At 47.9% G+C, this 14,608-nt stretch overlaps 6 protein-coding genes across 6 annotated transcripts; 2 read left to right on the top strand and 4 right to left on the bottom strand.

Moving 5' to 3' along the window:
* The first annotated feature begins 2,560 nt into the window (after positions 1-2,560).
* Positions 2,561-3,849, top strand: BC939DRAFT_424383 (cyclophilin-like domain-containing protein). The gene is made up of 2 exons (XM_051553139.1): positions 2,561-2,837; positions 2,966-3,849. The coding sequence occupies exons 1-2, from the start codon at positions 2,587-2,589 to the stop codon at positions 3,690-3,692; spliced, it is 978 nt and encodes a 325-aa protein (XP_051411631.1). The 5' UTR covers positions 2,561-2,586; the 3' UTR covers positions 3,693-3,849.
* Positions 3,850-5,040, top strand: BC939DRAFT_493431 (uncharacterized protein). The gene is made up of 2 exons (XM_051559562.1): positions 3,850-4,858; positions 4,956-5,040. The coding sequence occupies exons 1-2, from the start codon at positions 3,911-3,913 to the stop codon at positions 5,019-5,021; spliced, it is 1,014 nt and encodes a 337-aa protein (XP_051411632.1). The 5' UTR covers positions 3,850-3,910; the 3' UTR covers positions 5,022-5,040.
* A 1,548-nt stretch (positions 5,041-6,588) lies between these two features.
* On the bottom strand, positions 6,589-8,793 carry BC939DRAFT_175718 (uncharacterized protein). The gene is made up of 3 exons (XM_051550408.1): positions 8,730-8,793; positions 6,895-8,624; positions 6,589-6,802 (listed from the first exon to the last, which is right to left on the bottom strand). The coding sequence occupies exons 2-3, from the start codon at positions 8,539-8,541 to the stop codon at positions 6,770-6,772; spliced, it is 1,680 nt and encodes a 559-aa protein (XP_051411633.1). The 5' UTR covers positions 8,542-8,624; positions 8,730-8,793; the 3' UTR covers positions 6,589-6,769.
* Positions 8,794-8,927: 134 nt separating this feature from the next.
* Positions 8,928-9,459, bottom strand: BC939DRAFT_175710 (uncharacterized protein). Its single transcript, XM_051550407.1, has 2 exons — positions 9,081-9,459; positions 8,928-8,998 (listed from the first exon to the last, which is right to left on the bottom strand). The coding sequence occupies exon 1, from the start codon at positions 9,392-9,394 to the stop codon at positions 9,122-9,124; it is 273 nt and encodes a 90-aa protein (XP_051411634.1). The 5' UTR covers positions 9,395-9,459; the 3' UTR covers positions 8,928-8,998; positions 9,081-9,121.
* An 8-nt stretch (positions 9,460-9,467) lies between these two features.
* BC939DRAFT_453220 (uncharacterized protein) lies at positions 9,468-11,683 on the bottom strand. Its single transcript, XM_051555899.1, has 6 exons — positions 11,565-11,683; positions 11,229-11,431; positions 10,606-11,117; positions 10,421-10,509; positions 10,062-10,319; positions 9,468-9,948 (listed from the first exon to the last, which is right to left on the bottom strand). The coding sequence occupies exons 1-6, from the start codon at positions 11,629-11,631 to the stop codon at positions 9,566-9,568; spliced, it is 1,512 nt and encodes a 503-aa protein (XP_051411635.1). The 5' UTR covers positions 11,632-11,683; the 3' UTR covers positions 9,468-9,565.
* Positions 11,684-11,696: 13 nt separating this feature from the next.
* BC939DRAFT_453224 (uncharacterized protein) lies at positions 11,697-14,381 on the bottom strand. The gene is made up of 9 exons (XM_051555900.1): positions 14,241-14,381; positions 14,056-14,158; positions 13,322-13,973; positions 13,132-13,237; positions 12,914-13,049; positions 12,637-12,823; positions 12,432-12,548; positions 12,252-12,334; positions 11,697-12,132 (listed from the first exon to the last, which is right to left on the bottom strand). Exons 1-9 carry the CDS (start codon positions 14,334-14,336, stop codon positions 11,729-11,731), a joined length of 1,884 nt encoding a protein of 627 aa, XP_051411636.1. The 5' UTR covers positions 14,337-14,381; the 3' UTR covers positions 11,697-11,728.
* Between the last annotated feature and the right edge of the window lie 227 nt (positions 14,382-14,608).

Below are 14,608 nucleotides of genomic sequence, written 5' to 3' on the forward strand. Positions count from 1 at the left end.
TTCTTAGCGTCGTCGAGTCCTTTTTTTGATCGTAAAATGCGCCAAAGGGCAGAATCGCAACGTTGGCAAAGGCAGTTTTGTACCGAACCACCTTCATGGTCATGAGAGCATGCGAATCAGATCTCTTAGAGACCTCAGTAAGGGAGCGTTTGACATAGTATCTGTGTATTGCCAAAAAATGAGCTTTGAGCAGGAATCTATTTGTTTCCTCACTGCTGTGTGTACACCGTACTTTGCAGAGGAAGAGTAGACGGGGGATTTTTTTTTTTTTTTTGGTTTGACCCGAAAGAGGGGTCGGTAGGCTTGTCTCTTCGTCCATTTGGTTTCGGGAGGAACAGATGGGCAGATGAGGGATGCAGTACCAGTGCAGCCCACACATCTTTGTCATGAGGACCTAGACGCGACTCTCAACAAGCGCTTGGTGGTTGACCGCCTGTTGCAGCGGGTCTGGACAATTTGAACCTGGGCGATGTTATGTCCTTTCCGTCCTTAATGTACTTGACGCTCTCGAAAGGGCTGATGAATGTCCTTTTTAATGAATTACTCATTTTCAGGTCTTCTTGTTCAGCCGCCTGAGGACATTGATCGTGTCGGACGACGATTGCTCTCCAATATCCTGGTAGACCTTTTTTTCGTTCGCACTGGTAGTTGACTGCGAACACAATTGAGGCTAGGTGATATGTCCAAAAAAAAAAATTGGAATGGGGTCTTTTTACTGAGAAATGATCACAAAACCGATGGCGAGGCTGGTAATGAGGGGGCCAGGTTATTTCTTTTTTGATTCGCCATTCTTTCGTATAGCTGTTTAGCCGGACATGAAATGTGTACATCCTCAGGCGCGCTTTCCCATCAACATATGGTTTAAGCGCAAAGATATATATAGTAAAGCAAAAGTGGGTGGTTCAGAGACAAATGAACGCGTCCTTGGAACCCAAGCCTACGCGAACAAAGAAAAAATTACGTGTTCATGAACAGAAGCTGCGGAACTGAACAGGATCGGGACTTTGGACATAACTCGATCAGTAAATGCGTAATTCTCATTGTGGTATTTCGCCATTGTATCTGTACCGGATCTCCCAGCAGCGTCAGCTTCGTGTACCTAGACTAAAACTCATCCTCCCCTGTTCAGCCTTATTGCACAAGGATAGGTGGTCGAACGCCATTTGAGGGACTTGAAGATAAAGTAAATTAACAGCAGCGGTCAGTCCGGGGCCATCATAAAGACTACAATTAATTAAATGTGCCGTATTTCAAAAGCTGAATTGGTCTCTCATTCAACGACAATATGGGATTAATATGGGATTCCCTTTCATCAGGCTGTAATAACTGGCTATGAGGGATGCGAAATGAAGGGAATAAGGACGAAGGAAAGAGTGGAGTAACTCAAGCGACCCAATCTGCGATTTAAAATGGCTCTGTAGTTTATCGCGTCAGATGCATGTGCATGCTCTTCATTCGAAGGGCACGATGCATGTGTCTGTCCTTGTACGCGCGAAATAAAAAGTCCGATCAAACCAAATGAGGAGGATCATCTTATTTGTACGCCGTTTTGTCGCGATAGAGGTAGAAAACCGGTTTCGGGAACCATTTTATAATTGCCCTGGTGGATACAGGAGCAACGTTGGTCCATGCGCCTTTGCTCCGGGAGATGAGGGTCTAAAGGTCAGCTCTTACCTGTTAGGCCTTACCCAGTTCTTCCGAGCTAACCTTTGAATGCCTGCGCCCTCTCGAATCCGGTGTTGCAATCGTAAACGCTGGCCTTTATTACCTTGCTGTCGTTTTCCACACGGCGACCGTGGAGGCCCATTAGCCGGGGAAATTTCTTGGATTGCAATTACACCACCGAATGAAATAATTGACAAATGCGCTAAGACTGTCGCGGTAGACGATCGTGGGCGCGGCGATGGGAAAGGAACATGGAGTGGAATGTTATAGAGCAAATTGTTTTGGGGGAAGGAGGTGATAAACTGGGCGTCATGAGGGACAACAATTGCCCAGGCCCAGTTGACCAGGGTTCTTGTTAGTGTGCTAGGTCATCCTTGCGTGAACATAACAGATATAGTAGTGATAGTCCCTGGACTAGAGAGGATCTAATAGCTGGCCATGTGAGTTCTGGAAGAAAAAGTGATTTGGGCGCTTATCTCGCGCACAAAAGATGATCCCTACTGTGGCTAGACGAATGGTAGTATTAAATAAGGCGACGACTAATGTTCCATACCTCTATGGTAATTTGCCAGTTGTAACATCCAGTTTATAACAGGGGCAATGCATGACACCCCTTCCAATGGATATTTCCGTTTGTTTTTCATGTGCGCGATGACATCGATGTTGCCCTGTGCAGCAACAGCGGGCAGAACTGACATCGACATCAGTGAGCAGTAGAGAGCAGGAGGAAGATGGCGGGAAAAGACCCGGTGAGGGGGGAATCTGATTGCCTGAGGCTGATACGACGGCATCAGTCCATGCCAATACCACACGCTTGTTTTAATGAGTTTGAGACATGTCCAATAATGAGAAAATGACCTCATGTGCTCCTTTAAGGTTCAGTGCGCATTCAAGAAGCGAAGCCAGAAAACGTCCCCATGCATGCGGCACATAAATACCTCGCTCATTTCCCCGTCCTCTCCTCATTCTCATTCCAAGCACTTGATCCAGCCCATACTCCCTCATTCCTTCAACGACAACAACAACAACCACGACAGTAATATTAACAAACCACAGCCACAGATACCGAGAACGATGACCAACGACCAGGCAAACGGTACCAGCGAAGAAACGCTCGTCTACCTCGACATCGAAATCGGTGACCAAGAGTACAAGGCCACCTCCTGGGATCTGTACGTTCTCCCTTCCCCCTTCTCTTTCTCGGTCTTTTCTTTTCATCGCTATCTTGTTATTCCTTTATTCTTATACATCCCCATCAATTGACTAAACATGCTGCGCTGCTGCAATTCTACTTTAATAGCTATCGCCGCGGACAGGCCTTTTTTGCAACCCACGGTTCCCTCTACGGTTATGCAGGCATGACTCTTGAGGAGCTCGGACCCGAGGACAAACAGAACCTGCAAGAGATCTACGACTCCAACCCAGTGTTGACACAAGGCGGCTCCATCACCCTGAATGAGCCCGCGCCACTCCCAGGCGGCCGTCTCGTCCTCAAACTCGACACAGAGGGATGCCCCAAAACTTGCCAAAATTTTTTGAGCTTTGTGGAATCTATCTACACCAACAAGGTCCAGGAGGCAACCTATGTCAACACACGGTTCTTCCGGTTGGTCAAGGACCATATTATCCAAGGTGGGGATCTTACAAAGAACGACGGATCTGGAGGATTTTCGAGTTACCCGAGCGTGGAAAACCCAAAGCCGTTTGCGGATGAGCGGCATGGACTGAGGAAGGGGGTGTTTAAGAAGGCGGGTGTGCTGGCGATGGCGAATCGCGGGAAGAACACGAATGGATCACAGTTCTTTTTGACAATTGGGCAGGGCGCACGATGGACCAAGGCATTGGAGGGCAGCTACGTGGCCTTTGGAGAGGTCAAGGATGAGGAGGGGTCGCAACAGAACGGTCAGCCCGGAATCGAGACCTATGTGGATGGGTTGGCATTGCTGGACAAGCTGAACAAAATTCCGACAGACGACGAGGAACGACCTATCCAGGCTATCACCATCATTGGGTGCGGGCGCCTTTAGAGAACTATATCCCAACCTCAGGAACATCCAAGATACCACCCCCCACGCACATTCCACACTGCATTTACCTCAATAAAACACGTGATATTCCAAAAATAAGAAAAAAAAATGCGTTCAATTATCCCGGGTTCGTGCATCAAGTGAAAGGTGAAGAATCCCTCATTCCTTCGAACATCATAAAGTCAGGATCAGGAATCAAAAATCACAAACGGACCACCATGTCAAGACTAAACATTGTTACGAAATTCCGGGGCCTTACAAGGACCAGAGCAACGCTGCTTCCTCACAATGCTCTATCATCAACACAGGTCGTTTCAAGAACCGTTGTTACTTGTAGGCGACCAGATTCCACCAGGAGCCTTTGTTCTCCACTATCAAGGTCTACTCCAGCCCAGATATCAAGATCGTACTCAGCAACGCCATACTCCACATCCTCGTCCCCCTCTTCTGGCGGACCAAACCAACACACGTATCAAAACCTCTGCACGCCTGCCTCGATCGCTTCTTCCAATTTTGATCTTTCCCGAATCCACCCTTCGGAACACGCCCAAATCCTGCGCGACTTTATCCTCGTCCCCGAATATCTTTCGCCAACAGAACACGACATGCTCGTTGAGGCCGCAACCAAGAAACTGAAACGCGCGCTCGGGAAGCAGGTTCGGTACGAAGACGGGCATTTCGATGGTGTCATCACCCGCTACCGAGAATGCTCTGCCACAGACTGGGGAACTGTACCTGAATCAGAAGCGACCACTATGGCCTCATCCTCATTGGACACGCCAACAGATACCCGCGGAAGAACCACTCCCCGGGAGATCATGCACTCGATCAAACAACAGTTCTTTCCGCACCATTGGAACTGGGTCGCTCCACATATCCTGGAGCTCGAGTCTGGGAAGGGCGGGATCAAACCACACGTCGATCATTTGGACGCCTCAGGAGAAGTTGTCGCAGGACTGTGTTTGGGATCTACGGCAATCATGGAGCTCATTCACGAAGACGACCCCTCAAAGCAGTTCCGGGTGTTATTGCCAAAGGGATGTTTTTATTTCCAGCGGGATGGTGTTCGGTATCATTACAAGCATGGGATCCCTATCTTGCCAGAGGATCACCAGTTCAAGGGTACCGTTGTCCCAAAGGAGAAACGCATCTCGATCATGCTGAGGGTAACGTTGAAAGTTAGGTCTTGACTGCAAAGGTAATGCTGAGCCGGCATACAGGCACTAACCACCTTTACCACTTTTTTTTCTCTTTGCCAAATAGAATGCATTGGAGTTTTCTACTCACGGCAAGCCTCCAGGGTATACAGCGCCAGGTACCCAAATGTAAATAAAAAGGAATTCATTTATTTCGAAAGCAAATGTATTCTGGTGGTATGATGGTAATACAAATGTGTACGAGATGCTGAGAAGCGAGCGTCGGGATATAATACCAATAGAGCTCAGCCTACTTCTTTCCCCGAGATCTCCCCCGCGTACTCTTTTGCTGCGTCGTTGCATCGGTACGCTTGACGCCGGTCTTCGCTGGCCTCGTAGTTGATGCCTCCATTGCTGTCGAAGAACCGGAAGCCTTGGGCATTGGAGGCACATCGCTCTCATTCGTGTCCGTCGCTGAGGCCTTGGCCGCACCGGAAGTAGAAGCGCTCTTAGTCTTCTTTGACCGAGCAACTGTCTTGGCCTTGGTCTTTTTCGTCCCCTGTTCCTTTGCCTCCTTTTTCTTTGCTGCCTGACCAGTCTTCTTGGCCCCCCTGATTGGCGCAGTAGACGCGACAGCCGCCTCTGACTCAGAATCGGTCTCATTTACTCGCGTCTGTGTCCTTGTTCTTCGGACACGTTGGCTTCCTGAAAGCGTTTTGGATGTTCCCGATACCGATGTCGTAGCGACTGTAATGCTCTCTACAGATCCTCTCCTTGATGCAGTACTTTCTGTCGCCGAGATCGTACTGGCAGATCTTGCTCTCTGTGGCGTCTTTGGTGTCCTGGCAACTGCCTTCCCTTTAGAGGACGACTTGGAGAATGAGGCATCCCAGTCTTCATCATTTTTGTCGTCATTGTCTTCCTCATCAGACTCCGTAAAGCCTTCAATTTCCTCGCTTCCGGCCGATCCTTCATCACTAACATCCACCAGCACGGGTGCCGACCGATTGGAACTTGAAATCCTGTGCCTACATTGTGAACAAAACCGTATTATGAGCTCGGTACTTTTTCAATTTTTTTTTCTCCGCAATCATATTATCCAGGACAAAGAGGATTGATCGACTGCAACGTATAAAAGGTACGTACTTGGACCAATCCAAAGTTTGATGGATAATAGAATCCATGACGAACTCGTGATTCATCACATCCTTGAACCCGCGCTCGAGATAATGCTCAATCTTGGCGCTGTTATTATCTCCGAGGATGATGAGATCCTCATCCTCGCTTTTATCGCTCCTCGGCGCTTTGATCTAACAATTATCCACATGAACAGAAGAAGGATGGAAATAAAATTTAGCGGTTCACATCGTGCGTGCGTGTGTGTGTGTGTGTGTGTGTGTATATGTGTGTGTGTGTATATGTGTGTGTATGTGTGTGTGTGTGTATGTGTGTATGTGTTCAAGCATCCTTTTGGATATACAGGGAGCATGGCAGACATACAACCATCTTGCCACCACTGGCGGTCACTAATGAGCGCACCGATTTCGTTGTGTATAGATCATGCTTATATGGCACCATATAGAAGCTGTATCCTTTGAACAGTTGCCCCTTATTATCCTTGGCCAGTCGGCATGATTCGCTAAGGTTGAACTTGTACTTCACTTCAACTTGTGTATTCTGGCAAATGTAATCCTCCCCTACTCAGTCATATAGAGGCATTGCTCAGAGTGAGTGATGGTTATTAGAATTCTTTAGACACCAGTACCGGAACAGACGGCGTATCACTTACAAGGTACAAATCTACCGAGGCTATCTGAGTCATCAAGCCATTTGAATGACACGATCGGGATGCCTTGTGCTACCGCAAACATAAGCTTCGTTGTCCTGGTGGAGCCGTCAAAGACGAGGATTGCTGCCTCCTCGATATTGTTGTTTTTGAGACTACCTCCCCATCGCGAAATAATATTCTCGTATCTTTTCTATACGTTCAACATCATATCAGAATCAACTTAGTGCCGATCTTTTGATGCGAAGTAAACCTAATAACCTAACAATATGATACATACCTTTTTCTTATCGCTGTATGACGAAGCACTGAGCATAATCCCAGAACGAACTGATTCCAGGTCAGAAGCCCGCCTGCTAAGGCTTCTTGAGGATGGCGTGCGAGTGAAGGGCGAGGGGAATGTTGAGTCATCTACACTCTCAGTCTTCATCAACTTAGCCGGCTTAGGTGGGCTCCCCTCAGTGTCGCTTTCGATTCCATGTTTCGGCGAACCCTCCTTTGATCTCGTAGACGTCTGACTTGATGGTCGAGTACCCGATTGAGGAGTCTCTAAAGCATTCGCGCCACTATACATCCCGGTGCCTAAAATGGGGGTGTCATCGACTTGTGGTGATACATCCAATAGCTCCTGACTGTCTTTCAAGATAGGTCGCGATGGCCGCCGGTGAGATCGCGATAACAGTTCATCGTCCTCTAGTTCTGAATACTCCTCTGTACTGCAGTCATTGTCGTCTCGTAGAGGTGTTGCTGTTCTGACCACGAACGATCTCTCCTCGACTGCATTATCGGACCCACGATCCAGCTCATCCTCAGATTCAGCAAGGAACCCTCCTTTCTTGTTTGAAGCAGCTAACTCTCGGAATGCAGGATCTTCATTATTCCCTGAAGTGTGTCCTGGATGTGAATCCAATGAGCCCTCTAAAGAATCTGCCGTAGGCCCTGGCGCAAGGACAGTACTCGCGATCGACACGTTCGACACTCCTATATGACCCTTCTCTTCCTGTGTTTGAGGCACCCTACCCTCCAATTCATGCATTCGCTTCCTCAACTTCCTTAGATCGCCATCATCCGATACAAATCCCTGAGTCTCTGAACTGACGTGGCGTGTAGATGAAGTATTAATGATGAGTTCGACTGGCGTTGCCGATACCCGCTCTTGAGGATGAAGGATTTGCTCCGATAAGACTGCAAAGAAATCCTGTGAGACCTCTTGTGATGTTGGTTCTGCTGACGCTTGACGAGATAAAGTAGGCTGTGTCTCGCAAATTCGGTCCTGCTGTGAACTGGAGACATTGATCGGTTCTGTTTCTAGCGCATTCTCTATTGGGGCTTCCAGTGACGCCACCACTTGCTGAGGAGACTGAGTTTCCTGAACAGAGTCGTTCGGGTCGTCCTGGGAGCCCTCAAATTGCGACTTTCCTCCTGTATCAGGGTATGGCTGCGTGAGGGCATACTGTCCATCATGTGAGATTGAATAGTTCTCAGAAGCGCTGAGATCCTGCTGAGAGTTGCCGGAACTAGAACTAGGATTGGAACCCGAAAAGCCAGGGGTTCCCGATGTTGTGGTATTCCGTCGTTCTATTAATTCCTTCGGAAGGAGCCGTCCTGAATCATCTGGCCTTGTCGAACGTATGGCGCTACCCTCTTCCGCACCTTTGACAACGTCCTTATATTCATTTTCATCCAGCCAGAGGAGATCATCCATTGTCTGTGTAACTCCCGCCATCGGCAACGTAGCTGCCTCTTCCGTGTTAGTGTCGTCACCGACATCATGATCTTCTGGGCGATGTTGGACTGGCACTTGTTGCACCTGCGCCTCGTCTGCCGCATTCTGATGTCCTCTATGATCCTGTTTGACAACACTGGGTACGTTGGATTCGGCGCTACCATGAGCTCGAGATCGGATAGGCACAGGTGGAGCAGCCATTGTCCCAGTGCGGCTTGGACTCGTGGCCTTGCCTTTATGCTTCTCCCTTGCCCTCCGAGCTTCCAAGATATCAGCTGGGATTTCTTTCTATATGAATAGTAAATAATGGATGTAAAAAACATTTATAAACATGTTGCTCCTAACACTGACATGAAATGTGCAAGCAAGCCAGGGCCGAGTCTTCTTACACGCGGCGGTCCTTGTTGTCGCTCTGTCTCAGTCAACTCTTGAAGTTCACAAGTGATCAAGCTACTGAATTTGACCGTCTACAATATAGATGAAGCAAGACGTGTGAGAAGGCAGGACCATGGTCTTGATCAAGTTCATACATTTACAACAGTCCTTCGTGCAACGACCCTTCTGTGTCAGAGTACAACATTACCTCTCCATTCGAAATGTGATACCACTGCCCCGGAATCATACTTTTTTTGCCCCAGATTGTAGACGGTGCCCCGCCCTAATATAAAAAGAGACATGCATCCACATCAGATGTGATGTACAACACAGCCCAGGACAAAGAGAGAATGCGCGGTCCTTACTTCATAAACCATAACAGCTGCGGTTCCGTCTTCATCGCATTCTACGGTAGACAGCATGATATTGAAATCGGTAATGAGTCAAACGGTTGACCTCCATGATTGGTAGAGCGGACTATATAGACTCTTTCCATACCGATTGCAGCATGGGTGTCGAGGCAATTGTCCCATGGCAGGTACACACGAACTTTGCGGGGATCTCTGCCTGCCTTATTAATACCCTTGTAGAGCGGGTATGTTACGGCATCCCGTCCGGAGAACCTGTAGATTTTGAGTCGTGCCACAGGCAAGTCCTCTGGATGCCCTCCTTGAGACATGGTGCGAACGGTGCGATCGTCGAATGGAGTAGAGAGACAGGGGACAGGTCATTTGCCACTTGCTGGCGCAGTGTTTGCTCTCTACAAACGAAAATTTATTTTTCATTTACAGCCTTATTTGAAACAAGCTATGTTGCTGCGATGCTATTGCAAATATGCTTGGTGATGTCCTCAAACCACACTCTTTTCCTTGTTTTCCTTGTCGGCCCGGCGTGCTTCCTTCCTTCTCTTCTTCTTGCATTTGTGACACATGCAGATCTCCCCAATGTCGCTTTCGCTCTCTGTCGAGCTCAAATCATCGCTCGAGTCCGAGCTGGAACTGGAGCTGCTGGAACTGCTATCGTCAGTGGACAAACGAAGCATCGGAACATATGTGAGGGACCTACATTTATCCAGCAAATCCTTATAAAAGCACCGTCCTGTTTTGGCGTACAGCCGCTCAATCTCGGACCGAAGCTTCTTTGCCAGCTTTGGACGGGCATGACGTGTATGCAGCCATACCGCCTCAAAGTTCGTGGGCGAACAGAAGTTCTGTGTGATGGCGATCGTAAAGTCTAGAGTAAAGTCCGCCAGTAAGCGATAATGACAATCAGCCGCGTGTTAGCCTCGTGTAGAAAGCACGCATAGGTATACCACTAGCAATAAAAACTACTGTTCGGTTTCATACCCAGGTTCATAACGATGTGGGGCCATCCACCTGGCACGAACATAGTCTCGCCAGGGTGCTGAATAACTTGAATCATGCCATATTTCTTGCCAAGCTCAAAGTCGTTTTCTGCAAAGCGCGGATAGACGTGATGGTACCAAGAGACAGCTTCCCGATCAAAGGGCTTCATGGGTGGGTCGTAGACGCTCTTGGGTATGCCTGGCGGAAAGAGGCACCACCGTTTATGTCCTGAAGTAAGCGTATTCCAGGCGGAGGTTCCTGGAGATAAGTAGTGCGATAACGAGAAAATCGCAGGGCATTTAGATTTACCTTTTCGACAAGAGGAGCAAAAAAAACAAACAAACTCTTCTTTGATTTACCAAGAGGGTCAACGTGGATGCCAGTGCCACTTCTAGCGCCTCCCACGACAAACCAGCGGAAAGGTGGCCTCCTTCGATCCCCAGATAACCTATGAAAGAGGAGTAACACAGTATTAAAAATCTATTTGAATAGTTGAAGAAGCAGCAGTCTCCAGTGCAGACGCTATGGCTCAGGATTCACATACTGGAACAAGTCGTCCTTGAAATATTTTGGTACGATAAAGTCGTCAAGTAATGTACTCGCATGCTCCTCCTCACGCTTGGATGGGCGTTCCTTGGACTCGTCATCAACAGATTCCACTCGGCTACTGTTTGCGCTGTCCCTCTTCCCGAAGACGCGAATGGCCTTTTTTGAGCCCGCTGTAGGCGAACTTGATCCAGAGCGAGGTCTTTTGCTTCCGACGACACCTGCTTCGCCTCCACTGCTGGAGGAATCACCCTTTGAGTGAGGCGATCTCTTGACCTTTCTCTCTGACGAAGACGAGGACGATGAGGACGAGGACGAGATGCGTCTCTTTTGCACAGGTGTTAACTTGCGCTTGACGAATCCAGAGTCGAAGATGTAAAGAGGCGAGTCGTCCTTGAGTCCGTCTGTTTCAGCGTACTGCAGAAAGTATTTCATTTTGACATACACGTTGTTGCCATCGTCGTCCTCTCCCACTTTAAACGGCTGCGAGTAATACTTCTTGAGGAATGTCTAGGTGTAGATCGTAAGCAGTAATTGAAGATAGAATATGTTTAGCGCGTTGCCCGGAGACCATTTTGCAGTATGGCCCATTTTGAGTACAGGCTAGAGGACTAAGTATACCTCAGAGTTCCAGTTCTTGCAGGCTCCCCAACCTTCAGTTACTCCTCGGATTACGACCGGCTGGCATTTTTCTTCAAATTGCTCGATGAACTCCTCCCTAGAGACTTTGTCATAGTCGATCCTTTGAAGTGTGTCGTAGGATTCCGGAATCGTAAAGTCCTGTTTGGCGAATTGGTGTTTGTCCCATTGAAAGATATCGAGTTCTATTTTGAAGGGACAAGCGGATCTTACGAAGGTTAGATCCTGTACAACCAACATTCAAGTCTTCCTTAACGGATCTTGTTAGCGAGCCGATACAGGAAATATCGCACTTCAAATGCAAGCTCCAGGGCTTACCCGAACGAGCTCTCAGTTTTGCCCGTCTAATCCGCCGGTGGTAACGGGTCATCAGAGGCGGCTGCATGGTGGTTTGCCTGCGATCGATCAAAGGGGATGAGTATGGAATTTTTTTTTTTCGAATCGATCAGGGGTTGAAATATCAGGAGAGGATATCACGTGCTTTATTTGGGCTCAAATAGCTCCCACAGCCGTTTCCGGGATTGGCTCACCAAGATACTCGGGGCGCGACGTTCAAACAGAACAACCCTTTCCATCAATGCGACTTCTTCCTGTAATACACTCGGCTCCATGGACAAGGCATTGCTAGCATAGCTTAAGAGTCGCCCGTAATTGCCCAGGTACACGGCTGCATCATCTGGTTTGTAATGGACGTACTCTTCTCCAGGCTTCAAAGGCGGAGGCTTCAGGTCGTCACTGTCCATGAAGTTTTCGGGAGGATGTATATCGGTATTCAGGTGCTTTATGAATGCCTCTAACCCTGGAGATATTCCTTGATCTCCATTGTACTGGTCTACTTCCTGGACATACTCTGTCGACTGAAACACCGCAAGCAGATGGGCGAGTGCTATAATAAAAAGAAAAATAAAAATAAAAATAAAAAGATTAGAAAATAAGGCCTGATATGGTTCCTGTAGGGTTTATTTCCGCTCATGGCATTATCCATGAAAGTACATAGGCACATACTTGGCTTTCTTGCTGGCCGCAGCGCACCCTTGGAATATTCGCTGTAAAGGTCTGGGTTGACCTGGATAAGTTCTTCATACTCCCTGATGAACCACGTGAAGGTGCAAAGGGAATTCATGTTAGTTTGAAACCATTAGTCTTTTGAGAGAAAACGCACATATTCCGATTCAAAGAAAGTACCCAAACGACGAAGGCAGTGTAGTCTGCGCTTGGACGCTATCAAAAACATCCAGTGACTTGATCCATGAAGATTCCTGCGGTAGTGCGTTCATCCAGTATAACCGATCATCTGCAGATCTACGGTTTAAAGAAATAATAAAAGATCGCCTTAGCGTGTGCCGAATTTCATGACACAGGCAAATGGTAAAAGAGTCAATTTCAGTACCTTTGCTTTCCATCCAAACCAAAGAATAGCTTGGCCACAATAATCACAGCGGCCATGGCATGCACAGGAGCTCTCAGCGGAGCGTTATCGACGAGAACTTGAGTCAAAAAAGGATTTTGTGTTTGAGGTGATGTACAAACATCGAGGTAGAGTTGGAACAGTCGTAGCGCGCAGGGGTAAACTTCAACTAATAGTTGCGGAGCAAATGCTGGTCAGACATAGATAATGTTGATGGTGATTAGCAGTAGCTAAAAAGCAGCGAAAGAAAGTGGATTACCTGGCAGCATTAACTCCTGAACAAACCGATAGATGAGCGGGGCTAAGTTGGGCATGTCGCTCTTGAAGCCAAGCGATTCCCGAAGCAGCTTCAACAGCGCATTCGTAGGTTGATAGAAACTAGACAATGTCCTGGACTGAAAGCCGAAGAGCAAGAATTAGTTGTTGAAGAGATCTTGTCATAAACAATAGACATAACCTCGTCGCATCGGATCATACCTTTGGAAACAGAAGGCTAGTACCTGCTAAGCTGAGCCTTTTGGTCAGGTCCGCTGGTAGATGGTCTGATGCATTGTAATAAAGGACTCGTCCATCCATGGTCCACCTACAGTGAATAGTACAATGTCATGTCAGATTCAGCAAGAAGAACGTGTCCTACCAAGGCTGATAGCCTCGTCGTGATGCTTACCGACGAAAATCGGCCAGAAGAACTGGTATTTGCAAATGTTGCGCTGAGAGGTAGCAAATTGAGATGGTGAAAGCCAGTGAGAGGCGCGTGGGATCATAGTAATATTGCACAGACTTCTTAAACGTTGATTGACGGCCGCTAATCTCCTTGCCATCGTCCACGAAATCTGCGTCATGTGGCGACATCTCTCCGTCGTAGTTATCCTCGTCCCTGTCCGCGTCGGAACCCTCTGATGTTGAGTCGCTATCCTCGCTATGCCCTCCCTGGTACTCGGCCATTTGATCTAATGCATCCGGAGCCTTATCTCTATCGACCGTTTTGTCTTTGAACAGGGATCGATCGAATGTCTTTCCACCGCTAGGTCCGAGATCCTCGTCAAAAAATATCTCCTCTACTTCACCATCGATGCCACTAATATCGTTGTCGCTCACATCTTCTCCGCCCAGGCCATTCGTATCCGTGTTCTCTGGGATCTCGTTCCATTTCTCCTTGTACTTCACAAGGCCTGACATGTAAAGCAACCAGTATTCATGGGCAACATGCTCTAGCTCTGGTGGAAACCCCAAATCATGTATCAGTGTATGCAATTGCTTCCGCAGCACCAACTGGATTGCCTGAAGACATACATAGTCCGCATCAGCTCCACTTAATTCTAGTTGATGATATGTAGAGGATCGATGAGCATATGTGGTCGTCTGCGCCCTCTGTATCCAAACCAAGAAAGTCATACTTACGCTGATGTCCTCGTTCTTTACGTTTCCTCTTGGGTCTCCTTGTTTTCCTCTCAAATGTGTTGCCTCCACCGGCATCGAACTCGCCTTCCTCCTCTTGATGACCCTATCGAACAAAAAATGGCTGATCAGTTCTTGCTAAGAGGTAACACAGCTGTGGTTGCATCACCTCCAGGGCGAATCCTTACCTCGAGCTGGTGGCCAAATTCGCAAACGTAGAACCCCAAACTATTCTTCCTCCATTTTCTGCTACGACAGATTCGGCAGGGTGGTTTTTTTGCCATTGGTTGACGACGGTCGGTCGGTCGGATGTGTTGAAGGGAAAATAAAAATAAAAAAACCGCAAAATGCGTTCAATATCTCTGCTTCCTAGTGACCAGTCACTTGTAAGAATTGTGCTGTGCAGTTGGAGTCAGGAACTTCACTTCTCCAACAACCCACATCACAAACACGAACATCCACAATGACTGAGAAACGCGTGCAACTCGATGCGGACGAGCAGAACAGGCTATTTCAGGAGGCAAGGAAGAGCGGGAACAACAATCACCATGACGAC

Source organism: Gamsiella multidivaricata (assembly GCF_025024155.1).
Source record: "Gamsiella multidivaricata strain RSA 2152 chromosome Unknown BC939scaffold_37, whole genome shotgun sequence".
NCBI classification, from domain to species: Eukaryota; Fungi; Mortierellomycota; class Mortierellomycetes; order Mortierellales; family Mortierellaceae; genus Gamsiella; species Gamsiella multidivaricata.

Excerpts from the sequence above, each read along its gene's own strand:
- BC939DRAFT_424383 (XM_051553139.1), top strand. The coding sequence starts at position 2,587 with ATGCGGCACATAAATACCTCGCTCATTTCCCCGTCCTCTCCTCATTCT. Across the intron at positions 2,838-2,965 it reads AAGGCCACCTCCTGGGATCT|CTATCGCCGCGGACAGGCCT; the intron begins GTACGTTCTCCC and ends CTACTTTAATAG.
- BC939DRAFT_493431 (XM_051559562.1), top strand. The coding sequence starts at position 3,911 with ATGTCAAGACTAAACATTGTTACGAAATTCCGGGGCCTTACAAGGACC. Across the intron at positions 4,859-4,955 it reads GCATCTCGATCATGCTGAGG|AATGCATTGGAGTTTTCTAC; the intron begins GTAACGTTGAAA and ends TTTGCCAAATAG.
- BC939DRAFT_175718 (XM_051550408.1), bottom strand. The coding sequence starts at position 8,541 with ATGGCTGCTCCACCTGTGCCTATCCGATCTCGAGCTCATGGTAGCGCC. Across the intron at positions 6,803-6,894 it reads CATACAGCGATAAGAAAAAG|ATACGAGAATATTATTTCGC; the intron begins GTATGTATCATA and ends CGTATAGAAAAG.
- BC939DRAFT_175710 (XM_051550407.1), bottom strand. The coding sequence starts at position 9,394 with ATGTCTCAAGGAGGGCATCCAGAGGACTTGCCTGTGGCACGACTCAAA.
- BC939DRAFT_453220 (XM_051555899.1), bottom strand. The coding sequence starts at position 11,631 with ATGCAGCCGCCTCTGATGACCCGTTACCACCGGCGGATTAGACGGGCA. Across the intron at positions 10,320-10,420 it reads CATCCACGTTGACCCTCTTG|GAACCTCCGCCTGGAATACG; the intron begins GTAAATCAAAGA and ends ACTTATCTCCAG. Across the intron at positions 9,949-10,061 it reads CCACATCGTTATGAACCTGG|ACTTTACGATCGCCATCACA; the intron begins GTATGAAACCGA and ends ACTTTACTCTAG.
- BC939DRAFT_453224 (XM_051555900.1), bottom strand. The coding sequence starts at position 14,336 with ATGGCAAAAAAACCACCCTGCCGAATCTGTCGTAGCAGAAAATGGAGG. Across the intron at positions 14,159-14,240 it reads AATTTGGCCACCAGCTCGAG|GGTCATCAAGAGGAGGAAGG; the intron begins GTAAGGATTCGC and ends TTTGTTCGATAG. Across the intron at positions 13,238-13,321 it reads CTTCTGGCCGATTTTCGTCG|GTGGACCATGGATGGACGAG; the intron begins GTAAGCATCACG and ends TATTCACTGTAG.